Below are 26258 nucleotides of genomic sequence, written 5' to 3' on the forward strand. Positions count from 1 at the left end.
ATTTCCTGATTTTGACAGTTGTGCTGTGGTCATGCAAATGATGTCCTGATTTCAGGAAACACATATTGCATTATTTAGGGGTAAAGGGACATTATGTTTGCAGCTGACTCCCAAAGAATTCAGAAAAAAAAAAGTAAAAAATAAAAGAGGAGAAAGTAAATGTCATAACGTCAACATTTGGGCAACCTGGGTGAAGGACATTAAGGAATTTTATGCCCTTTTTGCATCTTTTCCCTAAGTCTGAAATTATGTCAAAATAAAGTTAAAAGAAATGAATAGCTACCAGAATGCTCATTAAACAAAAGATAAAAGACTCAGATCTGGAATAGGAAAGATGTTCAGTAAACATTTGTTGAGTGAATGAGGGAAGTTGTTAGGGCTTCTCCAGCTGTAAACAGGACCAATGGCACTGGGCCCTGTCACCCTTCTGGTTAAGGGAGGGCAAAACAAACTGGCTCATTCCCACAGCAATTGCAGCTCAGCCCATTAGCAAGCTCAGGACATGTTTAAGTCACATGGAGCCCAGACATCTGTTGAGCAGTTGTGGTCTCCCCAGAGCTGATGACCAAGGGTGCCCAAAGCGTGTCCCATAGAACAACAGCTGAGAGCGTTGTCTGGAGGTCAAGTGTGAAAAATGCATTTCAACAGGAGAAAGAAAAGTTTCAGACTCTGGGTGCCTTCCTTGTGCTGGGAATCCCTGTGGACCACCAGCCAGGGCATATGGAAAGCACATCCTCACTGATGAAGTTTGAGATGGAGCCCTGGGGGGAACACACTTTGGGAAACTTGGGTCTAGCTGCTGCTCTGGGCATCCGAGCCCAGCCCAGCTTCAAACAGCTTCTGATGAACAGGAGGCCATGGAGCAGACAGACACTTGAATTAGGAAACAGAGTGACTGGTGGGACATGTCATGAAGCCAAAGTGGCCTCCGAGACTTGGTTTGGGAGGCGTTGGTCTGTCTGAGGTGCCAGACAAGAATGAGACGGGATGTCAGGGCTAGCGAGGCCCTGAGGACGAGCATCTCACAATGCATCCGAGGGGCAGATGCTCACCCAGTGAAAGGTCCTTTCTCTACACTGACTCCTGGGCTGAGGTCTTAACAACAAAAGGTCAAGAACACAGCTGTGCCAGCTGACCACTCTCTCAAGACCCCCCTGCTGCTGCCCAGGGCCAGGCAGTGGGGACTTGGAGGTGACCAGACAGTCCTGGCTCAGAATTCCCTGGATGGGGGTGGGGAGGTCACACGGGGAGAAGAGCACAGCCAGGAAGGGTGCGCCCAGGGATGAGCCACTGGAGATGAGACTGGGGCCCATCGAGAGCCCCCAGGAAAACGGGATGGTCGGGATGGAGGGGACATCTCACGTAGAGGGAGGCGCATAACCCAGAGTCGTTCTAGAAGGGGTGAGCCAACCAGCACGCTGACCTCAGGGTGACACAATGGTGAGTGGTGGCCTTTGAAACTGGGGGTGACCAGGGCCTGGGTTGCAAGAGGCCTTTAAAGACAGGCCCAGAGCTTTGAAGGGTTTTATGAAGGGGAATGGCAGGGTGTACTGGCTTGAATAACGTCCCCCCCAAATCCATGTCCCCCTGGGCCCTCAGAAGGTAACCTTATTTGGAAATAATAGGGTCTTTTCAAATGTGATCAAGTCAAGGATCCTGGTATGAGGAGATGATCCTGGGTTATCCGGATGGTCCCTAAATCCAATGACTGGTGTCCTTACAAGAGACAGACAAGAGGACACAGACAGGGAGGAAAACACGTGAACACAGAGGCAGAGGTTGGGGTGATGCGGCCACAAGGACCGCCTGAAGCCACAGGAGCTGAAAGAGGCGGGAAGTCCCCTCCCGTGGAGCCCCCAGAGGGAGCTCGGCCCTGGCTACACCGTGATTTGGACGTCTGGCCTCCAGTCTGTTGTTTTAAGCCCCCAGTTTGTGGTGCTGTCCCCGCAGCCCCAAGACACCCATGCACGTGGATACCTTTGTATTTCAAGGACCAACCCTGGCAGCACTTAGAGGAAGGGCAGGAGGGGTCCAGACAGGAAGCTGAAGTCATGCCCTGGGGACAGTGGGATGGCCCTGGGCTAGGCCCGGCCCTGGGGACAGAGGTGGGAGTGACGACCAGGAAGAGGGCCTAGGGAGGGGCAGGAGGTGCCGTCCAGGACACTGCGGATCTGTCACCTGGGAAGCAGGTGGACGGGGTAGGGTTCCCACAGGGGCAGGGGGTGGAGTCAGAGGGGGGTGAGGCCTCAGCCACTCACTCAGACGCTTGGCCCTGCACACTGATGAGGCTCGTCTGCACAAAGGCGACCTGGCCGGAGGCCGCATGCCGGCCCAGGCACCAGGGCAGGCCAGGCACCTGGGCACCCAGGATCTCGATGTGGTCACCGCCTCGGAAGGTCATTTCTTCGGGCCCTGAGCCCTGGCAGTCCGCTACGGCCGAGGCCAGGCCCACAGCTGCAGGAAGGAGGCCACATGGTCAGTGCTGGGGGGGATAGGGCCGGGGGGTGGGTGGGCAGTCAGACGGGCGGCCCTCGGCCACATGGGTGGTGTCCCCGGCCAGGGAACACGCCATCCTGCTGAGGAACTGATTTAGCACCTAGCCAGGGTGCAGGGCTACCGCACACGAGGGGCTGGACATCCATGCGGTACCTGAAGCGGGGGGCCTCTTTATCCCCACGCTGAGGATAAGAAACTGAGGCTTGGGGATGTTGATTAACTTGGCCCAGGGCTGTCAGCCTCCAAGGCCAGGGCCCACCCAGGGTAAATCCAGCTGCAAATGTCCTCCCATGGGGCCTTATGTCCACTTAACAGGTCCACAGGCCATCCAGACATCAAGCAACCTGGGGCAGAGCCAATGCACTGAACCAGGGACCCAGGCCACCTTTTCTAAACAAGACCCCTGCCTCTCATTCCTCCATCTGCACACGTGGTGAATTCAGCTGGGGTCCTGCCCACCCACCCCACCTCCACCGTCTGAGGGTCCTCCGAGGTGTCTGACCCAGTGCCAGAAAGAGAGCAGAAGTTGCAGAAGTGCTGGTCAAATAGGGTGTGGAAGTTACTCTCTAGAGGCGGAGTGACCAGGGACACCGGCCTGGCCTCCCCGCGTGCTGTGTGAGTTTGGACCAGCCAGTGGACCTCTCTGAGCCTCTGTTATTGCCTCAGGAACTGGAGGGGAGTCTAGCTGCCTTATCTGCCTTGGGGAGGATTCAGGGTGGGCGCAGAAGCTTCGGGAATGCTGGTGCCTGCCCCTCCTCATCCACCTCTTCCCCAGGGGAGGAGGGCCAGTGGAAATATTTACCCATCGGCTGGATGTCCGGCGTCACAGGTCCACCCATGGAGTCATTGATGGGGTCCCAGGGGACCCTAAGAGCCCACCTGGAGTGGGATGAGAGAGGATTTTAGGTTTAGGGTGGATTGAAACTGTGTGTAGGCTGGACAGATGAACAGCCCCCAGGGACCCGAGCGAAATCCACCACCTACCCCCACTGCACGTGTGTGCGCACACACACACATACACCCACGTGTGCAGCCTTCAGCTCCAGCCATGCCCCACGCCCCCCAGTCCAGGTGCCTCCTGCCCTCCCTCACACTGGCATCCTCAGGGACCTCCCTCCATCCCCCAGGGAGAGAACCTCAGCCACAGACTGTCATTTCATAGACACTGAACATGAGGAGATGTAGTTTCTCTCTTTGCTTTGGCTGCCAGCTCAAGCCAAGTTTATGCCCCACGTTCAGCACATGAGCATGAGCTTGCATGTTACCTGTCCCTGCCTTCCCCAGGCTGTCCCTGCATTGGTTCTTATTTGCACAGATCCCTGCGTGCTCCCTCACTACGAGCACAGGCTATGTAGCTCCCGCAAAAGCTTTCCAGAACAAGCTAGAACAGGAAGCCAGAGCCCCATGTTGTACACTCCTAGGCCATCTCATCCCAGGACAGCCCTGCCGGGAGGTGTCACTGTCCTGTTATGCAGGTGGCAGCCCTGAGGACCAGAGAGCTGGACTGGCTTGCTGAAGCCACACACTGAAAATAGCAGAAGGGGTCGTGGCCAGGTCTGCCTCGGGCTCACACCGGTCCCCGTCTACCCGCCTTGGCCTACGGTTGGACCCGGGCCTGGGGGAGTCTCCGGGAGGCCGGAGAGCACGCTGGACCCACAGGAAGCAGAGAAACAAAGGTCGGTACCTACTGATGGAATGCAATCAAAGGCTCCACTGCTGTCCCCTCCTCTGACGACGTGTTGTGGCTGGGGTCCAAAGAGTCCACTGCCAGGGCCGCCTCTGCCTGTGGAAACCCTGAAGCCTGCCTGAGGGGCTGGAGGCCAGTCATCACTCTCACATGGTGGTCAGGACACAGGACAAAGAAAGGCCCTTCAAAGCGGCAGAGGGTGGTCATTCAGGCGGCTGGGCACAGGGACAGCTGTAGTTTGCAGGCGGGACTACCTGTTCTCCACCAGGAATACCTGCAGGGGTTCCCCCACCCCAGTTTCTGCATCCACAGAAAGACACTGGAGGCCGGACCTGGGCTGGAGTCCCCCCTCCGCCGGGACTTGCCCGGAGCGTGGCTCAGCCTCAGGCTCTCTGGGCCTCAGTTTCCCTATCTGGGCTATGAGGGGCTTGACATGTGATTCCAAGGGCCCTTCCTGCTTGGACCACCACCGACGAGTCCAGCCACAGTGGCTTCCTCTTGTCCGCTCTGTGGCTGGGGAAGGACAGGCAGCTAATGCCCTGTTTGCTGTGGCCTCAGAGCCCAACTGTGAGGCCACTGAGGTACTTAGAGCAATAGCTTGGTCAGGAACTAGGGCTTAGGGGGGCGCTGGCCAAACCCCTTTTCTGTTATTTCTTGGAGAGGGCTTTTCCTTGCCCCAAGTGCCCTCAGTCTCCGGCACCTCCAGAGCCCTTCTGCTGCCTGCAGCCCCGGGGCGTCCCCAGCCCAGCGAGGAGCTGACCAAGGTTACCATCGCCTGCACAGCGCTCACCTTCCTGGAAAAGGAGGCTCTCGTGAGTCAGCTTCAAGGCCTCCTCGTTCACGTGGACTTGGATGGTCGTCTCCTGGTCCTCATCAGGCTCGAGCAGCCAGAAGGTCTGGTCCACAAGCAGGTTTTCCAGGCAGTGATGAGTGAAGCCTGGGGAAGCAGACAGCCCTGGTTACCAGTGGGATCCAGGCCAGGGGCAGGGAAGCCCTCATTGGCTGGGTGTTGGCCGAGCCCTGCACCGACCAAGCCCAGGGAGACGGACCACCCGGCCCTTGGGGACTCATGGTACTGTCCACTACCTGGTCAGGCCACAGGTCTGACCATCTGGGCTGCGAGAGGACCAGCCATGATGGTGGACAACTCATCTGCCTCCCTGTGACCTGGGAAGGTCGGGCGGGGTCTAGTTACTTCTTCTAGAACCCTCGGTCTCCTCTTCTATGAGATGGGATGGGAGATCAAGGAGATCACGTACGCTGCAGGCGTGGGCACAGCCCTGCTCTAGGGGCAGAAGAAACTGTCATTCTGAGTCTAATTTCTCACTTCCTCAGCCCTCAGACTGGGAGTGGGGCAGCAAATTTCCCCAGGAGAGACACTTAGACGGTCCAAGTCTCCCTTAGAACAGGGAATGTTTCAGAAAGAAAGCACTTGGGTTGAGGTTGAAACAGGGTTTCCTGGTCTGTGCTCGGCCAGTGAGAGCTCAGCTGCCCTGGGGGTGAGTCGCGCTCAGACCCGTGTGCATCTGCGACTCCGCTCATCACAACCTCACTGAGAACAGGTGACGTCCCGAGAGGCCATCATGAACTAACTTAGTCTAAAGCCCCGACTGATAACATAAAATGCTTGGTGTGTGACAAGCATCCCCATAACTGGGTCTGCGAGGGTCACCACCTTACCGAGAGCGTGGTAGGTGGAAAACTTCCAGATTTCTTCAAAAGTCTTAAACGTCACCACAATCCGATCCTGGTCACTGTGGATGGACAGCAGCCTGGCTGATAGCTCCTTATGGGGAAGAAACAGAAATGAGAAACAGTCCCAGTGGCTTTGGGGCGTCTGCCCATCAGGAGGACGGAGCCACGCAGTAGAAACATTTTGCAGAAGTGACCCTGGCGGGACTTCCCTGGTGGCCCAGTGGGTAAGACTCCACGTTCCCAATGCAGGGGGCATGGGTTCGATCCCTGGTCAGGGAACTAGATCCCACATGCATACCGCAGCTGAGTCTGCATGCTGCAACTAAAGATCCCGCAAGCTGCAACGATGATCTCGCGTGCCGCAACTAAGGCCTGGCACAGATTAATTGATTAATTAATTTTTTAAGTGACCCTGATAGGGACACAGCAAGCACAGAGCTGATTCCTTTACAACCAAGCTGCTCCTCTCCTGCTCTCAAGCCAGCTGTGGCTCCCCAGGGCTGTACCCAGCCCCACTCCTTCCCAGAGCTCACAGCCTCCATGCCCTGGACCTGCACCCTCTGTGGCAGGTCCAGCATCCCCTCTCCTGACACCCATCCCATGAACACTCCTGGTGGTGCTGGGGCATTAAAAGTGACACCAGCTGACGCTGACCAAGGGGGAGAGGGTACTATTTTCATCTCCATCTGGATTAAGAAATAAGGTCCCGGTTCCTTTCCGAGGTCTGAGCCTGGGACAGCCGGGATTCAGCCCAGAGCCAGCACGCACCCTGGACTGACATCACAGGGGCAGCCCCACTGCAGAACACCATGCTGGGTGCACCATGCCTGCTGTTCGCAGGTCCTCACAGCAGCACCTCCGTGGGGTAATAAAGCTAAGCATCCCCCGTATGTGGCTGAGGAAGCTGCGTTCACAGAGGCTAAGGGACCTCAGCCAAGGTCAGGCCAGGCTGAGTGCAAGGTCAGGTTGTGGCCTCCCAACCCTAAGCCCCAGGACCTCTGCCATGGGGAGGTCACCCAGCTCAGCCTCCTTCCCCACCAACCTCCTGACAGACCGTCCATCTGCACGAGGCCAATCACCAACAAATCAAGGAAAGAATAAGATCAACTCACAGCAGTCCTTTTTGCCCCCTATGAAGAGACTAAAAATCCTAGAAGGGTGGGGTGTCCATGGAGAAAGGGACTGGGGCATTCAGAAAGTGGTGGCCCACGTGTGTCTGGGGCTGTGTGATCATTGTCCCTGGAGCCAGACAGCCAGGAGAGCAGACGGGGGACAAGTCACCCTGGTGGTGGCACCATCAGGTAAGGTCTGGACATCATGGACAGACCTCCTCCTAGGTCCACTGCCCTCTCCTCCGAGCAGTCCTCCTCCACCCCATTCACAAGTGTGGATCCCCTGCACCTTTGCCCACCCAGGCCCCCCGAGGAGCCAGACTCACCCCAAGAGCACGGGCCACCTCCCAGCTGTCATTCTCCAGAAGACGGAGCCGGCCCCGCAGGACCTGCTGCAGACTGGGGTCGGGCAATCCGCTTTTCCTCTGCACAGCCAACAGCTGCAAAGTCAGGTCTGCAAGGGGAAAGTTCAAGGTGGGCAGTTTCCCTGGCCCAGGCCAGTTCTGTGGGGTGCTCTCCCTCTCCTGAGGGCCCCCGCCCACAAACATGGGGACCCGGATTCACACCCCACATGCACTGCCTGTGAGAACTCTGCACAGGTGCTTTTCTCCCCTGAGGCCCAGTTTCTTTGGTGGTAAATGAATTACGTGCTACCCACATCTTACAGAGATGGGAGGAAGTGGACTGTGTCACAGCCCCAGGACAGGCCAGCACAGGGCAGGCATTCAGCAAATGGTCCCAAGTCAGTGACCTCCAGCCCCGACTTCTTCCATGCCTGGGCTCCAATGGGGCATCCAAACTCCAGCAGACTCCCCACGGGCATCCTAGAACCCTTCATCGCCCCCCGCATCCGAACCTGGCTGGTCCTCCTTTCTTTACCATCTCCAGAAGGACCGCATCCCCAGTCCCGCTCAGACCAACGACACCTCCTTCCCTCACACACCACTGGCTGGTCCTCAAGTGAACCCCACTGACCCACCTGTAAAACCAGGCCAAACCCACCATGCTCACCCCTCACCATGGCCCCGCCCCATAGGTCCTCCTGAGCAGTGTCTGAGCCCTGGCCCTCCCTCCAGATGGTCCCTCCACAGAGGGCCAAAGGGTCCCCTCACAACCAGCTCTAGCTTATGGAACGCCTTGGCTCTCAGCCCTCCAGGCATTGCTGTCCCCCAGAAATTTTTGCAGCAATGGACATGTTTGCTCTCTGCACTGTCCTGCACAGTGGCCACCAGCCCACATAGGGCCCTGAGCTCTTGAAATGTGGACAGTGTAATTGAGGAACTGGATTTTTAATTTTATTTAAGTTAAATTTAAACATAAACAGCCACATGTAGCCACTGTATTAGACAGCACAGTCCCGGTAGTTTTCCATCTCAGGAAGAATAAAATGCGGGTCCTTTCCACCTTTCCAGGCACAGCCTGGAGCATCTTGCGCTTCACCTCGCCCCACACAGCCCCACCTCTTCTCCCCCTCCCTTCCAGCCTGTGGCCGCCTCTCTGCTCCCCTGAGACATCGAGGCATCCCCTTCCCAACCCACCCCAGGGCCTTTGCACTCACCGTGTCCTCCACCTGAAGCACCCTCTCCCAGACCAATTTCTGGCCTGGCTGGTGCCCTATGATTGGATCCCAGCTCAAATGTCCCCTGCCCACCCACACCCCGTCCCCCTGAGAGGCCTCCTGGCCACAGGGATCCTCAGATCTTGGGCTGTTCCAAAACTGGAGAGGGGAGATGAAGGGGAGAGGATGGGAAGGGGGAGGGGAGAAGAGAGAGGGAGAGAGGAAGAGGGACAGAACGTGGAGAGGGCGAGGGAGAGAGGTTCCTCACACCCTCTGAATAAGCCTTGCACCTGCCTTGGAATTTTCCAGCTAGGGGACCCTCGAGCAAACATCCCCATCCCCTCCTGGGGGGCAGGGCTGGGGCAGAGGGGCACATCTGGGATCTGGAATCAGGCCCCTCCCCCAGCAGGAAGCCAGGCCAGCATTTCCCAACCAGTTCTAAGAAGTGACCCCTCCTGCTCCTGTAAGAGGGTGGGGTTGAATTGTCAATCCCATAATAATCTGCCTTGTTGCTCAACAGTCCTGGTCATCCCGAGTGACCACAGGCAGCGCTGCCTACCCGAAGGAAAAGCTGGAGGACGGGCGGCTATCACTGCAAAGGTGGACGGCCAACAACGCTGGAGGCTACACGCCCCCCACAGCTGGGGCTTGGGGGTCGGGTCTCCAGCGTTAGGGGCTTTGTGCTGCCCCCCTCCGCCCATCAGCGCCCTGCGGAAGTCCCGCCGTCCCGTCCTCGGACCCCCTCCCCAGAAGCAGTTCCCCAATGCCTCTCCCGAGGGCCCTTGCCATCCCCCTGCCCCCCCAGGGAGTCCCTCCTGGGGTTTCACTTCCCCTGCGTGCGGCCTCCAGGGCCACGCCCCCCTCTTGTGTGGGCAGATGCAAACACAGAGTCCAGGGAAGGCCTTTGCACGTGCAGGCGAACCCCAGCCTTCTGTCCCCGAGTGAAAAATGCAGAGTCCTGGGCCCTACCCCAGACTCCCTGCATCAGAACCCGGCAGGACCCAGGCATCTGTGTTTAACAAGCCTCTCCTCCACATTCAGGGTGACCTTAAAGCAGGGCGTCCACATTAGAGAAGCCTGGGTTAGACGCTCCTGAACCAGAAGCCCACGGGATGGGTGAGGCCGGAGGGAAGGGGGGACGCCCAGGGATCCCACATTCACATCCCCAGCCCAGACTTAACCCCGACGCACGATGTAGCGCCCAGGACATCTACCTGTGGGGTAGGAGCCCATCTGGCCAGGAGAGGGCCTAGCAGCCGGTGGAGAAACGCCAGGGGCAGCAGCATCTGTATCAGAGCAGGTTCCTGTGATTAAGGTGAGAACAGGCAACTCTCAGCTACAGGCGCCAACCCCCAGGTATTTCCAGAAGAAAGGTATGTCCACACCCCTATAAACCACCGTTCACACCCTTCCTCCAGGGTCACAAAGCGCAACAAGGTCGGGAGGCTATGAGTCTCCTACTGTGCTGTTACTAATTACCCTACCCTAGAGGCTTCTGGAAACAACACAGTGTTATTCTGCTGTTCTGGGGTTTGAGAAGGGTCTTGCTGGGACAAAACAAGGTGCGGGCAGGGCTGGTTCCTTTCTTCTGGAGGCTCCAGGAGTGAATCTGTGTCCTTGCTTCTCCAGCTTCCAGAGGGGTCCGCATTCCTTGGCTCGTGGCCCCTCCTCCATCCCCAAAGCACAGCATCTTCAATCTCTCTGTGATTCTGACCCCAGCATAATCTTCCCATCTCAAGATCCTTAATCCACTTTGCAAAGTCTCTTTGGCCGCGGAGGTAACATGTGTGTGTGTGTGTGTGTGTGCGCACAGGTTCTGGGGACTGGGATGTGGACTTCTTTGGCGGCCTTTACTCTGTTGACCACAGAGGGGAGGTGACAGCCCAGGGGGAACTCGGGGTCTGCGGCAGATGGGGCTGCATCCTGATTTTGACTGGCCTGTGAGGCCAGTCCTCTGCAGGTTGTCCCTGCCCCCAGTCCCCCGCCGGGAAGCCAGCTCCCGGTCTGCATCTTGGCCAGGCCCCTCCACGCACACACTCGTCTCTGCCCTGCTCGGTTCTCATCTGTACAATGGGATGAGCAATCAGGGCCTTCAGATCAAAGGGGATCTGATCTGGAAACACCTGGGGTTCCGACAGAACCTCACTGCAGCCTCTTCACCCCGGGGAAGTACCGCTCAGCCGTGGGCACGACGCTGCCACGTTGGCCTTGGACCGTGCAAAACGACAGGCTCATTTCTGCTCTCTCCCCACCTACATTATACCAGCCCTAAGCCTGTGTGGTCAGAGTCCATTTCCAGCCCTTGCTGGCTCTGCATCCCCAGAGCGGGGGCTCAGAAATGCCTGTCAAATCCAAACAAGGGCACGGCACCCAGATCTTGGCTTTAAGCACCGTCCTCCCCATGAGAAGCCAGGGATCCTTGAGGAACGGCCAATTCCAGGCCTGCGACAGGGAGAGCAGAGATGAGATGTGAGCCTCTTGTTGTCCCAGAAAGTAGGACGTGCTCACAGGATGCTGGAGATGCATCACAAGACCAAATCGGGGGCAATATGAACAATGAAATAAATAATGACAGTGACTGATAGAGTCCAGAGAATGCAATAAAGACCTCTGAGCCCACCCATGCTAAAATAAATAAATGAATACCTGGGGAGAGGGGACAGCTCTTCTTTTCAGTGGAAGGTCCATTAACAAACGTCAAAAGAACACAGCATTAGAAAGTCACCATTTAGCAACCATCGTAATGTTCTGATTTCAGTCAAGAACCTTGCACGGATGATAAAACTAGTGCTTGATTAGGACCAGAGGAACCGGCTAGTCACAAAGTCCCCAAGTATCTTCCCACGGGCTCCTGACTCATGACAAAGGGAAGAAGGGTGACTTTGACAGTGACATTTACGCTGTCAAACATCTCCTTAATCAAGTGATGGACGTGAGCCGTGAACGTCACCAGGGACCAAACAAATGGACATGGAGTTCTCCCGGTCGGCTGCACGGAGAGGAACAGAACACTTCTGCGGTATTTCTGCCCAAAGTGCCTGCCTGCAATCCTGAAAAAACAACCACACTTGAACTGAGCTGTACCCAAACATTCTACAGAATACCTGGCCCGGAATCTTCAAAGTATCAACCTCCAGGTTAGAAAGCTCCACAGGCACATGGCCACAGAATGCAAAGCCTGACCAGGGTTTTCTTTGGTGGAAAGGACATTACGGGGACAGATGGCAGGATGGGAGTGAGGTCCGTCTGTAGATTAGATAATGGTGTTGTTTAAACCAGGAGAGTTTGAAGTTTGAAAAAATTGCACAATGGTTCTGTGCGAGCAGGTCCTGGTTTTAGGAAACACACACGCCAAAGCGCTGGGGGATAAAGGGGCATCATGTCTGCAGTTTACTCTTAAACTGTCCTGAAATATAAATATATCTATAAATGCAGAAAGAGAGAAAGCAAGTGTAGTAAAATGTCAACATTTGAGGAACCTGGGTGGGGTAAATGGGAATTATTTATATTATTTCTTGTGACTTTTGTTGTCAATTTGCAAAAGAAGCTGAAAGGGGAAGGGGCTCTGGGTGGATGGGGTGAGAGTCCACTGGTCACTTGGCTACTCGGGGCCAGGGAGCCCAGGAAGACAGGAGGGGCTCCCAGACCCCACTGCCTGGGCTCACAGGTCCACCCCAATGCCAGCCAATGCCAGCTGTGCTGTGGAGCAGGTAGGGCAAGAAACACTTGGCAACACGGTCAGAATGCTTCTGGCTTGGCCACAGCACCGACGGCAGGAATCCCCGTGCTCTAGGACTCACGGCCACTCCTGGGCTGGGCTGCCAGGCGGGAGGCTGGTCTGGCCCCCATGCATCCGGCGGAACCCAGCTCCTCTGTGGCGTGCTGGCGAGCTCTGGAGGGCGCCCGACCCAGTGGGATCCCCAGGCCAGGCAGGTGTCTGACTACAGGAGTCAGCACCCATGAGGCCACCCCGACCTTTCCCATCTCAGCTTATGCCCAGAAGGACCAAGAAAATAGGTGTAAAAATACTTCTAATCACCGAGCATGCACGGCGTCAGGCTCTGGGCCAGGCACCTAGTATGAGGTTTTGTTTCCATTCTCCCAAAGCAACGATCATTCGTCATTCCAATATTTATTGGGCACCTGCTATGTGCTGAGCCCTAGAGGCAACTAAGCAGGTGACCAGGCTGAAGGTGACGATGTGACGAAGGGAAGCCCGGGGAAGGACAGGGAGACAGGCTGCCCTGGGCTCGGGGAGGGTCCTGGGCCCACCTCAGGCTTCCTCCTGCCCTTCCCTCCTCGCCTCCAGGACCCAAGGAGTTAGGGAGAGGGGTCCTGGAGATCACCTAGGCCACCCCTCAGGTTTCCACGTCGAGCGGTCCAGCGACAATCAGGATGGGAACCAGGTCCCCCGGCAAGCAGTCCAGCCCTGCTCCCGGCACAGCCCCTCTCACGCACACCTGGGCAGGTTGGGTGGGAGATGCCTCGGCCCTTGTCACACCCCTCATCCTCCGCTGTTCAGGAAGTAATCCTGCCCGGGCCCTGGCCCAGGCCCTGCTTCCTTCCCCTCCCTGGGCCTTGGTTTGCCCTCCTGGAAGAATGAGGGATGCCCCGTCCTGAGTAATCCCCGGGACTCACCTCCAAGGACAAAGCAGAACTGTGGGCACCCAAAGCTGTACAAGAGCTATAAACTCACCCAGGGCTGCATTTCTAGAATTTCCAACCCCTGCCCCTCTCGCCGCGCCCTGGAGAAGCACGCGGTGGGTCCCCATCTATCGTAAATGCCCACTGGGCGTAGCCTCCTTCAGGACAAGCACCGACAGCGCAGGCATCCAGCTGCATCCTGGGCGCGGTGGACGGCAGGGTGGACGCACACGCCACACTCACCGCTTCCCACGGCAGCCTCCTCAGGCCCTGCTCGCCCCCAGATGGCTGACGCACTCGCTCCCGCTCTCTGGACCTCGCGGCCACCGCTGCCTCCCGAGGGCCCCACGGGCCCCCTCTCCACCGGGCCCTCCATGACGCAGTGGCCTCCGAGCCAAGGGCCCGGCATGCCGGGCTGGCCTCTGTGGAGAGAAGAGAGTGCAGGGGTCAGCAGTGGCAACCTCTCTAGGAAGACAGGCGGCCGGCACCAGCACGGATGCTGCCGCCAGAGCTGGGGTCAAGAGGAGAGAATGCCTCCTCTTTGCCTGGTGGATCCTTGAGCAGCCTTCCAGAGCTCTGCTCACCGGCCATTTCCCCTCCAAACAGCACAAGTCCGCCTGGAACAGACTCTGTTGGAGACACGTGCGTACGTTTGCTTCCAGTTGGAAGTCCTTGTGGGCAGGTAGGGGCCCATCCTTGCTCATCAACAGACCCTGAGGAAGTAGCTCAGATCCTGGCACCTGGAGGCTGCTCAAAATGTTCCCACCGGGGCTCCCCTAGTGGCACAGTGGTTAAGAAGCCGCCTGTTAATGCAGGGGACACGGGTTCGAGCCCTGGTCCGGGAAGATCCCACGTGCCGCGGAGCAACTAAGCCCATGCGCCACAACTACTGAGCCCGCACTCTAGAGCCTGTGAGCCACAGCTACTGAGCCCACGTGCCACAACTGCTGAAGCCCGTGTGCCACAACTACTGAATCCTGCACGCCTAGAGCCCGTGCTCCGCAGCAAGAGAAGCCACAGCAACGAGAAGCCCGTGCACCACAACGAGCGCGACATGGAAGCAATAAAGGCCGCGTGAGAACAGGGAACAGAGCTGGTGTCCTCTTGGGACACCCCGGGACCGTGGTTTAGAGATAAGCCCACTGCACCTCCCACCCAGTGAGGGCTGGGAGGGACAGACTCCCCCAAAGACAGCGCATCTCCAGAGAGAAGAATATGCAGCTCCATTTCATACGGGGCTCAGCTGGGCTGTGACTCCAGCCTCGGATTCCCAGGGGGTCCTGCTGCTCCTTGTAACTAAGCCCGCGTCCTGGGGGGCTCAGTGGGCCCCGTCTCTCTAACTGGAAGAGGGCTGCACCCCAGCAGAGTCCCCGGGAAGAACCCCGTCCAGTTTTGCAGGAAATGGGCCAGGTCCCAGGCTGCCCTGTGAGGGGAGGAAGCAGGTGGTAGAGGGCGGGAAAGGAGGAAGTGGCCGGGGAGGAACCAGAGACCGCTCCCCACTCCCGGGGTGCCCTTGGGCCTCCCCCCCGAGAGCCGGTCATTACGCACCACTCTTTCCTGGGGCCAGAGAGGAGTGAGGGCCTTTACGACCCCGACAGACGGTGCTCCCAGGGTCTGGGGTTTGGTCACCAATTAGAGGAGACAGCAGGACACGGAGCCCCTTCCAGGCACAGGCGACAGGGAGGGCGGGTGTGCAGCCTGGGCCAGGGCTGAGGCACAGGGGCAGACCCCCTGCCCCCATCCACAGGGACGGGAGTCAACCACGCCGCCCTCAGTGTCCACCTCAGGGACAGAGGGGACAGGAATGGCCCTGCTCACTCACATGGAGGGTGAGCAAGAGCAAGGCCGGGAAGCAAGTGCAAGGGAAGCCCCTCTTGTCAGGTCTCTCTGTTCTCTGATGAAGAGCTGGGAGAGTTCAACCCCAAACCCCGGCCAGGCTGGCAAGAATTCCCTCTGCACAGAGCAGACCGCACAGGGAGACAGGAGAGCACACCTCTGAGCGCCTTTCCTGGGGACAAATCTGCAAACTGGAAGGCAGGTCTGGCCTCCTCCAGACCCACACCCCCTCTTGCGGTGGGTGCTGGGGAACAGGGGGCCCAGCAGAGACCAGAGGACGCTGGTGAGGAACATGGGGCTCAGAACCCACTGGGCCTGGACAACCCCGAGACCCCCTGGCCGGTCTCCTAGCTCCACCCGCTTCCTACAGCAGAGAATTCCCAGGCAGGAAGGCAGGAGATGCGGAGGCGGATGGCAGCAGCTGTCACGTCACCTCGGGGCTGGGGGCTGGGGGCTGGGGGCTGAGGCACAGGACACGGGGCACGGGCTGTTTCAGATGAGGCTCAGGGTTGTGGGGGGCACAGCACTGAGCGCCCCGTGAACGCACAGAGGAGCCGCCAGAGCATCTTAAACCCTGAGAAGGGCTGCGTTGGATCCCGTGTAAGTTTCGTTCCTGTATTTGTGCAGAAAGGACAGAGGAGGAGAGAGTGGAGGTGGGACCTGCGGGGGGGCCTGGGGTTCACTTCCCTGCCTCGAATTTTCACCAGGATCGGGGGAGCTGGACCTCCGTCAGACCCAGCAAGGAGTATTTTCAGAACTACGGCCCCGAGGCTGTCCCAGGGTGGTGGCGAGTCTCCACAGGCTCCCAGAGGGCCTCAGACACAAGTATTTGTCAACACCTGCATGCACCAGGTGCCTCAGCCAGGTTCACTGCAGCCAGTGGGGAAAGCACATCACCCCGTTCTACAGATGGAGAAACTGGGCTGGGCTCCGAGGGGTGGGCAACTCAATCCCCTACACACACACACTTGCACACACACACACATATATATATATATACTCTCACATTAACACTCTCTCACACACTCACATCCCCCCACACACACCCCTGTCCATGCCCACCGTGGTAACCTTCTAGGCAACCCCTCCCCCCCAGGGAGGAGGGAGTAGGCCAGAGGGTGCTCCCTTGCCAGAGGAAGAAGCAGCATGGACCAGCAGGTTCCAGGAACGCAGCATTGCTGCAGAATTCTCCAGCAACCTTTTTAAAATGTCCAGTGTCATTTCAAGCCCTGGTGCCTTGCACTCCCCATGCCCTGGTCCCCGGGGGCCGTCCCCACCCTTGTCACGCACGAAGACCTCCTGGCATCTTTCAGGGTGCCGCTCCATCTGTCTGACCCTCCTCAGCCCCCAGCCAAGCCATCATCTGTTTCCTTCCTCTCTTTACTCTGAAAACAGCGAGCCCCACACCTGTCATTGAGGGCACCGTGGCCTGGTCACAGGTGGGTGCCGGGACCGGGAGGCATGCGGCTTGGAGGCCAGGCTGCTATGCCCGCTGTTCTGCTCTTCTGAAGCATCTCAGGAGGGCACTTGGACCCGTTGTCCTGCCCAGGTCCTGTTTGTGGGGTCTCTATAACCCCCAGCCGGGGCCCTCGTTCCCCCTCTCTACAGCCAGGCATCTTGCACAACCCACACCCAGGGCATCTGACTCTTTTCCCCGCCTCCGCCCAGGAGTCAGGACCAGCCCAACAGCGCCTGCGTCCCTGCCCCACGGGCCTGCCCCCAGCAGCTCAGGGCCGGTTTTCTGAGAAAACAGAAGGCTTCGGGGCTCAGGGGACTTCCCACTTGCTTGGTGAGGGGCCTGCCCATCAGGCAGGGCTGCCGGTGACAGTCGTAAGTGTGGGCTTCCTAGTCACGGCCCGCATGAGGAAGTGGGCTCTGTCTCCCTGGGAGGGTCCCTCCCTGCTGGATCCTAAAATAGCCTTGCTCAGCCCCATAGGCTGCCGGCTCCCGACTGCAGGAGGGGCTGCCCAGCCCGCAGCCTGGCGGGTGTCCAGAGCTCCCACGGGGGGCCCTGCGGAGACTCAGGGACTCTCCTTTCCTGTGGCGTCTGACCTCTTTGCTCTGCTCACTGTTGGGCCACCTGATGCGTCAACAACAGGCCCCAGGTCCCAGCCAGCACCCAAACCCAGGGGACAGGAGTTTGGCACCAGAACACCTAGACCTGGGGTCAGTGGGCTGGGAGGCCGCCCCATGCCTCAGTTTACCCACCAGAGAATGAGAATGAAAACACCTCCTACAAGGAGGTCAATGGATTAAAGGACGGTGCTCCTGGGTTACAGCTGCGTTTAATAAATGTGGGCTGGACAAAGGGAGGAGATGGTTTGGGGAGGTCTGGCCAGAGCTTTCTCTGGACCCGTACTGAACAAATGCCTCGAGGGCCATGCAGACCTCGTCCACCTCACCAAGAAGCACCTCTTGAGGGTTGTCTGGTCACCCCTTGTACTGGGGTGACCAGTGCACCCCCAAAGTCATGTCCACCACTAACCTCAGAAGGTGACTTTATTTACGGTATGCAGGCCTCTCACTGCCGTGGCCTCTCCTGTTGCGGAGCACAGGCTCCGGACGCACAGGCCCAGCAGCCATGGCTCACAGGCCCAGCCGCTCCGCGGCATGTGGGATCTTCCCGGACCGGGGAACGAACCGTGTCGCCTGCATCGGCAGGCGGACTCTCAACCACTGCGCCACCAGGCAAGCCCAGGTGACCTTATTTGGAAACAGGGTCTTTGCAGGTGAGGTTAGGATGAGGTCACACAGGACCGAGGTGTCCCTGCATGCCTGGGGTCCTTATAAGAAGAGGAGGGACACAGACACACCTGGGATGCTGTGTGAAGATGGAGTCGGAGGCCAGGGCAATGTGCCCCACAAGCCCAGGGACGCCTGTAGCAGCCAAGAGCTGAAGGACCCTCCCTTAGAGCACCCACCCCCGCCGGGAGGGGGGCACCCTTCCCACACCTGGGCTTCAGACTTCCAGCCTCCAGAACTGGTGGAGAATTAACCTCTTTTGTTAGAAGCCCCCAGTTTGTGGCCCTTTGTTACGGCAGCCCCAGGAGAGTAGTCGCCCTGGGTCCCCCGTGCCTTGAATTTCTCTGCTGTAAAGTTGGCGTTTTGGGAGGAGGATTAAGTGACCTCAGGCATCAGACGCTAGCTCAACACCGGATACAGGAAGCCTTGTTATTCTCAGGAGCTACCACCCTGCAGCGCTAAGTGTCCTCGCTTAGTTCTCATGACGGCCTGGAGGAGCACCACTGCGCCCATTTCACAGAGGAGCCCTGAAGGCTCCGTGAGCAGCTGTGCCGACTCAGCCTGGCCGGGGGGACTCTGGTGGGATTTAAACCCAGGTGGGTCTGAGTCCAGCCCTCGACACCCACCCTGAACCTGAGCATACCCTCTATGGTTATGCCTCTATCCACAAGTTCAGCCACAGCACCGCCCCCCATACCCAGCCCCCCGCCCCGTGGGAGGCTACACCCCAAGGGACCCGCAACACTAATTACCGCCAGTGTGGCTTTGCCATCTGTCATCTCTAAGAAACTCCCACAGACAGGGCTTGGGGCTCCCGGCCGGGTTGGGGGGGCGCCACTGCAGGCCGGGGGAGGGTCTCAGTGATGTGCTGGGACCACATGCCCAGGGCAGGACCTGGTGCTCTGAAGCCTTGGGTCTGGGTCTCCCCTAGAACCTTCCGGTTGGAGCCCCTGGTCAAGTCACTCGTCCCGTTTGTTGATGGAGAGGAGGCCCAAGGGTGGTGACCTCAGAGTGGCCGGGTCACAGCTACAGTGCCACCCAAGCCGGGACACATGTGGTGTCTGCCAGAGGTGGCGTCAACCCAGGGTGGAGGCCCACTTGAGGCCCCCTAGACCCGGAACCCTGCTTGCTGGTGATGTTACTGCGTCCTGGCCAGACCTTCGGGACGCGCTGGCTGGTTGCCTGCATGAAGTGGGGGTCAAGCGAGATCACGGGAGTGACAGTGCTTTGTCAAACCTGACATCATCACTGGGGCCATGGCTGCCGGCTGGCACGGGGTGCTCCCAGAGCTCTGCCCGGGAGTCCGCTAACCAGTGCCCACAGCCTTCCGGCCTCCCCAGACTCCAGTCCTGCTCCCTCCCGATCCCAAAAGGTCAGAAAAGTCTCCAAGAAAGTGAAAGGCAAGACGGCTCAGATCCGACCGTGGCAAGACCCAGCTCTGTGGACGACGCCTGCTCGGCCGTCCTCGCCCGCCCGTCCAGCGCCCCATACCTGCGCCCTGCTCCGCAGGACTGCAGCACCAGGCGGCCGCTCCCAGCTCCTCGCTGGCTCACCCCGCAGGTCGTCTCCGCCGCCCGCAGCCCAGCTGACTGCACAGTGGCCGCCACCGCCCCTTCTTCCTGCCCCACTTCCTCCCTGCACCCGTGCCTCCAGAGAGAGGCAGGCCCCACGCTGCTGCACCGCCCCCGAGGGCTGGTTGATCATTAGCTCTGTCCTGGACCAGCTCCAGGCCCTGCCCCGCCTGCCCACGGCCTGGCACCCAGGCTCAGACATGGAGGCCACCCCGCCTCAGCTGCCAGGATTGGGGAAGTCTGACAGCTGCCCCCCCAACCTCAGCTCTGCTCTCTCTTCCTCTTCCACTTACCGCACACACATGCATGCACACACGTATGCACATACAAGACATGCATGCGCGCACGTGTGTGCAAACATACACACATGCGCGCACACACGTGCATGCACATACGTGCCGCTCCTTCCCTCTGCCCCGGTACTGCCCCGGCCCGTTGGCCCAGTCAATGGGAACGCGCACAGGGGACAGCTGGGCATCTGCTCCCCTCCCCTCTTTGCCTTTCCGCTGGGCTCCAGGCCCAACCTGGGTTTGACAACAGGGTATCTCAGCCCTGCCTGGGAAGCCAGAACTGGGTCTCCTGGGTCTCAGACAAGAAGCAGGAACTGAACACGGGTCGGCCACTGGCCCTAGCCTCCCATCTGCTCTCAGGCCCTCACGGAGGCAGGGGTGTGGCTCTGGTTGCTGGCCCCAGCCCAGACCCAGGAATCAAGAACAGAGGGCCACCTTCTTCGTCCTGTGCTTAAGAAAGGCTGGACTTTCACTCATGGCCTGGCTTCATGACCAGGAACATCTCTGAGTTCAGTGGTAATGTGCCCATTTTACAGACAGGGAAACTGAGGCCTTGGACATGATGGGGCATGCCCAAGGCCGGTGACAACTAGAAGGTGAGCCCAGAACCAGGTCTGACAGACACTGAAGCCCCTGGGCTCGGTTTCTAACTGCGGCACTGCTGACATCTGGGGCGATTGCTCTTTGTCCCAGGGAGGGGGTTGCCATGTACACTGTGGGATTTTAGCAGCATCCCTGGCCTCTACCAACTGAAGCCGACCCCAGCTGTGACAACCATTCACATCTCTAGACACTTGTCTCCCGGGGGCAATGTCACCCAGAGTGAGAACCACTCAGGGCCGAGATATTTCTGGATGACCCCCTCCCACCCTGTCCGTCCTTTCTCAGATCAACTCCCAGCATTAATGCAGTCACCCCAATGTCACAAACTCCCTCCCCTCCCCAGTGGGCCAGAGCCCAGGCGTGAGGGGGCAGCTGGAGACGTGGTGGGCACGTGGCCAGCTCACACCGGCAAGGTCCTCACTGAGGGCCAGCATGAGGCTCAAGCCCCGCACAGAGCAGCTCTGGCCACTGAGGTCCAGGGCAGGCAAGCCACTCCCTCTGGGGGCCCCAGAAAGGCCAGGCCCAGAACTCGGGCTGCCCACACCCGGGCCGCACCCCACACGCCACCAACATGCCCGGGGACCACAAGGCAGGAGCCAGAGGTTCCAGGTGGCCATTTTCACAGTCCCCCAAGACCACAGGCCAAGTAACGGGGGAGGATTGCACGCCACCCCCTGGGTCCCAGGGGGCCAGGCAGCCGCTCCCACCAGCAGCTCTCCCTGCCCCCCAGGGAGGTGTGGCCTCCCCAAGCCTGGCCTCTGTCTGTGGACTGGGCCCCCCCAGTTCTCCAGCCGGCTCTCCAGAACCCCACATTGGGCAGAACATCAGCTGCTCGCTTCTGCTCCCTTTGTTTTTCTGGAAACTGTGTTGAAAGAGTTCCCAGACCGGCTCCACATCCATAAAAGGGTCTGGACGCGTTTCCTCTCCTGGCCATTGTGCCCCGCTGCGGCCCGAGACCCCGTATCCTGTTTGTCTCTGTAGCTGCGTTCTTGGCCCAAGGCCGGGGGGTTTCCAAGAGCCTCCCCCACTGGGCCCAGCATCCTTCAGCTCTGCACAGAGCACCCCAACTCTGCATATTGTACCCCAACTTCACAGAGTACACCCCAACCCTACAAGTGCACCCTAGTAGCCTTCCAGAGGAAGAATGCAAGCCTTTCAGGTGGGGAGGGGCTTTCCAAATAAGGGGTCCCTCCTGGAACTTGCACCACAGGGCAGCCCTATATATAGCCCTGCGTGCAAGAGGCTGGTTTCAACCCCAGCCCAGCCCAGGCTTCGGGTGCCCCTGAGAGAGCCTGTCACCCCCTGGGCCTCGCTTCCTCCCTTTTAAATAGTCAACTTGGGCTTAGAGATCTGTAAGTGCCCTCCCACGTCAGCAGCTCTGATCCCTGCAGGGTTGTAATAAATTCCAATTATCACTTGCCAAAAAGATGCTAGATCCATGGATTGTAGCCATTCCAGTGTATTACCACCATCCCACTGGACTGAGTAGCAAACGGGCTTAGGAGAGGCAGGACCTGCCCCGGGTCGGGTCACACAGCCCCCAGGCAGACACCAGGGCTGCCCAGGCCCAAAGCAGACCCCCGACAGTCTAAGGCATGAGACACACAGCCAGAGGAAGAGCTCTCAGGAACTTCCTGTGGGAAAACCTGTGGCCACCCACCAGCAACCCAGCTGCAGCTTCTCTTTAACCATCCCTGTGGGTCTGAGGTGGCCCCCTCCCACCTTCAGCCCGCCTGGACTCTGCTCTGCCATTGTGGATGGAGGTTCCCAATGAGCTCCCAGGACAGCTCCCGTCTGATTCCTAGACCATAGACGCTGGCCCTGGGCTGCCATCCAGAGCCGGGGGACAGGGGCTGTGGGGTGCCCTGCCTTCCATCCTCTGCTTATTTTTTAACTCATGGAGCAAATAGCAACAACTGTGATCCTACAAAGACAAAAAGCAGTTTGTAATTTTGTCATGTCATCTTAGAGCATTTTCAGTCCTCTGGGGCTGTGAGGGGCTGTATCAGCACAGTCTTGGGCCAGGAAAGGTGACCTAGTCCAACCCCCAGGCCCAGCTGGGATCCTCTGGACAGCCTCCCTGGCACGTGGTCCAGCCTCTTGGTGGGTCCCCCACTCCGCCTTGTGACTGCTCTGCACTTTGGGGTTCAGAGCTACCCCTGCCACCACCTATCTTGGCTCCATCACCCCAGTTCTGAATTCAAGTCCCCCCCACAAGAGGGCTCAGGCAAGTTGGGGTTACAGACTTGGAAACAGACTGGGATGATGTGCCAAAGGAAGGGGAAGAAGAGGGAGGTGAAATCTAGGACGGTTTCCTGGAGGTGGAGGCTCCTCAGCTGACTCTTGGAGGAAGAGGGACTAGGCAGAGAGAAGGTGTAAAGGTCTGCCTGGGGACAGGACCAGCCAGAAGAGCACGTGAGCCTGGCCTGCTCCAGGTATGCAGCTTGCTGAAGCATCCCACAGCCACTTCTGGTGGCTGCAGATTCTGGGGGCAGGTCACTCTCTCGCCCTGAGGGTTAAGTTACCACAGGCCATAAACATAAATGGTGAATCCCAGGAATGCAGAGGCCCTGGAGAGGGGGTGGGTGTAGGGTTGGGGGACAGGACTACTCCCTGCTGGGTCTCTGCAACAGCCCAGACAGTGGAAGCAAGACGTACAGGTGATTCTAGAACAGGGGCAGCAGATGCTTTCCATAAAGCGACAGAGAATAAATAGGTTTGGCTTTTCAGGTCATAATGTGGGCTCCACCACAACCCTGCAGTTACAGCCTGAAAGCAGGCTTAGGTGACAGGAAATGAGTGGGCCTGGCCTGGTGCCAAGAAAAACTTATTTGCAAAACAGGGGTGGGATTTGGCCCTGGGTATGGGCCCTGCTCTAGAGAATGGGGCGGGATGGGGAATTCATGCAAAAGCCCCTCAGGATCACCCTGCCACGGATGCAGGAAGGAGTCACCACAAAACATCCCCTGCCACCCTGGAATTGGGATGTGGAAAGGTTCACCATTAGTGAAACAGGGAAGAACAGAATCTGACTCCATGTTGGATCTGTTTCTTTTACTTTAATCTTTGCTTTTTGTTGCTTTTGTTACTATAGTAACTAAAAGGATGCTGCCTATAGCTGCAAGCATACTTAATGGCCTGACTTGGGGAACCCTGCCTCTCTGCCTGAATGTTAAACTAAAGTGCCTTTGTTCACCTCACAGGAAGACATTCTGACCCTGCCCACCTGTGAATGGCTGCAGAAAAGAAATTAACGCATCCCCTCCCGGAGGCTGGCCAAGCCAGGAGATTTTGCAAGACAGGCAAAAAAAAAAAAAAAAGCCTTTTTGCTTTACTTCCTCCCTGTCTCTGTTCTATAAAAGAAACTGGCATCCAGACTCGGATAAGATGGTACTCTAGGGGACTTCCCTGGTGGTGCAGTGGTTAAGAATCCACCTGCCAATGCAGGGGACGTGGGTTCAAGCCCTCCAGGAAGTTCCCACATGCCGCGGAGCAACTAATCCTGTGCGCCCCAATTACTGAGGCTGCGCTCTAGACCCTGCGAGTCACAACTACTGAGCCTGTGTGCCACAACTACTGAGCCCGCGCACCACAACTACTGAAGCCTGCACGCCTAGAGCCCGTGCTCCGCAACAAGAGAAGCCACCGCAATGAGAAGCCCACACACTGCACCAAAGAGCAGCCCCCGCTCGCTGCAACTAGAGAAAGTCCGTGCACAGCAACGAAGACCCAACGCAGCCAAAAATTAAATAAATAAATAAATTTATTATTTTTTTTAAAAAGATGGTACTCTAGAACATTAGTCCGCCATCTTCTCAGACGCCCGGCTTTCCAAACAAAGACACTATTCCTTGCCTCAACACCTCGTCCCGATTTATTGGCCTGTAGTGCAGCGAGCAGACTGAGCTTGGATTCGGTAACATTAGGAGAGCAACTCAGTAGAGAATGGTGGAGCCGGCACCAGCACCAGGCAGCCTGGAAGACCAGTAATGACCAGAGAGCTGAAGACCGTCCTGTGCTTGACGCTGGCTCAGGACACGATACAGGAAGCTGCACCCTTCCTCCCTCCTCCCGCTGGTTAGGACTGTAACTGCTAAATTATCGAGGGTTACCGAGAACCAGCACTTAAGAATGTTCCCAATAAAGACAGGTGATTGGGCTGCGAGGTAGCAAAGTCCGTCCTTCAGGTTTCGGGGGGACTGAGACTTGGGAAGAGGAAGCCCCTCACCCAAGGTCACAGGAGGGGGTGGACCCAGTGCTCCCACTGGTCCACGCCAAGCAACGCCCCGTCACCTTTCCTGGTCTCTGGCTCCACATCTGTCAGATGCAGATGTGACCCGACTAAAGCCATCTCCCAGAAAGACACTCCTTCCAAGGCCAGTGCATTCCTGAGTCCCACCCGGGTCTAAGGAGCAATCTGCCTGAGATGTCCTTCCTTTGCACATCCAAGTCTGAGGTCAGAGCCCGGGACAGAGAGAGAAGCTGCTAGTCTGGAGCCTGGCACCCGGCTGCCGCTGGACCTGCTGAAAGGGCTAGAACCATGTGTGTGCTCAGCAGAGCTCGGTCTGTGTTTGTTGTTTCTGGCCTTAGCAGCTGAAACCAGGCCCAATCAAAGATGAACAGAGCTCTAGGCCCCGTGATTTCAGGAACTGCTCTTTGCAAAACAAGGATATCGGGACCAAACAGCCTTTCCAGATGACTGATGGCCACCCGGGCCGGGTCGAAGGCCTGCAGGAAGCGGTCAGCTGTTCCTGTGGACCAGAGACGCCACCCGCAGTGGCCGTGGCCCCCGCCCATCCGGCTGTGTCCGGGCAGGCGTCGCCCTCGGCCCAGGAATCGCTGACTCTGCTCCCCTGTCTCCCCTCCTCGGCCCACGAGCTGGCCAGGTGCCTGGGTGTATTTGTGCCTGGGACTCCTCCGCATTCAGAAGAGGGGTGCTCCCCCGTCAACACCCCAAATAATGTGACAGGGCACTCGGAGGAAGTTGGTAAGAAAGGACAAAGGCTGTTTTCACAGCCTATAAGGGAGCAAGGCCCGGACTGGCATGTCCTCCTTGTCACATCCTTAGGGGGGCCCTGGGGTACCCACCAGTTCAAAGCAGCCCCCTCCTTTAAAAAATAAGGGATGGGGTGGGAACTCCCCTGGTGGTACAGTGGTTAAGACTCCACGCTCCCGATGCAGAGGGCCCAGGTTCAATCCCTGGTCGGGGAACTAGATCCCACATGCTACAACTAAGAGTTTGCATGCCACAACTAAGGAGCCAGTGAGCTGCAACTAAGGAGCCCTCGAGCTGCAACTAAGACCTGACACAACCAAAAAAAAAAAAAAAAAATATATATATATATATATATATATATGTATAAAATTAAGGGACGGGGTTTTAAGCGGCCACACAGCTGGCAGTGGCCATGTCTTAGAGGTTCCTCCCATCATAGGACAGGCTCGTCCCACTGCCCTGGACCATCCATCCCCTGAGTCGTGGGTGACCAGGAGGCGGCTGCCTGGAGGAGATGGGAGTAGGGGGCTCTGGACTGGGATGCACGGCGTGGCCTTCACGGCTGCTGTTTTCCCTGGGAGCCTGAGGAAGTCACCAGCTCATAACTGAGACCCCAGGGACACCCCGATCCCATGGGCCCTCACTCCCCAGAGCACCAGCATTCCTGAAGCGGGGTGTGGCAACCACTGGAATTCTGGATATTATCCAAGACCAGGCACCAGGGGATGGATCTTGAACTTGGCTGTGCAAACATTAACCCAGGCCCCAGCACACACTTCCCAGAGGCCTCCCAGCCAAGACCCACCACAGCAGGTGGGACAGGGCAGGAGGGCTGGGGGGAATTTCTGAAGGCCCCCCCCCCACGATGTCGCTCCCTGCTGTGCCAGAACTACACGTGGGTGATGCTGGCTGGGGGGGTAGCCCCTGTTTCAGCCCCTGTTTCATCCATTTCATCCATTTGGCTACTTCTCATCTCTGCTCCCTTCCGGCGACACCTCCAGAGCCTTCTACCCCAGACAGCTCTGTAC

General features: G+C 58.1%; 1 protein-coding gene across 4 annotated transcripts in view; it reads right to left on the reverse strand.

Moving 5' to 3' along the window:
* SH3TC1 (SH3 domain and tetratricopeptide repeats 1) overlaps positions 1 to 26258 on the reverse strand; it is a 53963-nt gene that overhangs the window by 18320 nt on the left and 9385 nt on the right. For 2 of the 4 annotated variants that reach the window (XM_082633059.1, XM_082633056.1), the window contains exons 1-9: positions 19262 to 19342; positions 13436 to 13614; positions 9763 to 9852; positions 7317 to 7444; positions 5864 to 5969; positions 4974 to 5120; positions 4185 to 4365; positions 3299 to 3375; positions 2259 to 2454 (exon numbers count right to left, since the gene is read on the reverse strand). In XM_082633059.1, coding sequence (XP_082489185.1) covers positions 2259 to 2454; positions 3299 to 3375; positions 4185 to 4365; positions 4974 to 5120; positions 5864 to 5969; positions 7317 to 7444; positions 9763 to 9852; positions 13436 to 13601 — 1091 coding nt within the window. In that variant the 5' untranslated portion in view covers positions 13602 to 13614; positions 19262 to 19342. Of the gene's footprint in view, positions 1 to 2258; positions 2455 to 3298; positions 3376 to 4184; positions 4366 to 4973; positions 5121 to 5863; positions 5970 to 7316; positions 7445 to 9762; positions 9853 to 13435; positions 13615 to 19261; positions 19343 to 26258 lie in introns of those variants that run through there. The other 2 variants (XM_082633057.1, XM_082633058.1) reach the window with 1 other exon arrangement.

The sequence above is a fragment of the Mesoplodon mirus genome (assembly GCF_964341445.2).
Source record: "Mesoplodon mirus genome assembly, chromosome: 2".
Classification (NCBI taxonomy): Eukaryota; Metazoa; Chordata; class Mammalia; order Artiodactyla; family Ziphiidae; genus Mesoplodon; species Mesoplodon mirus.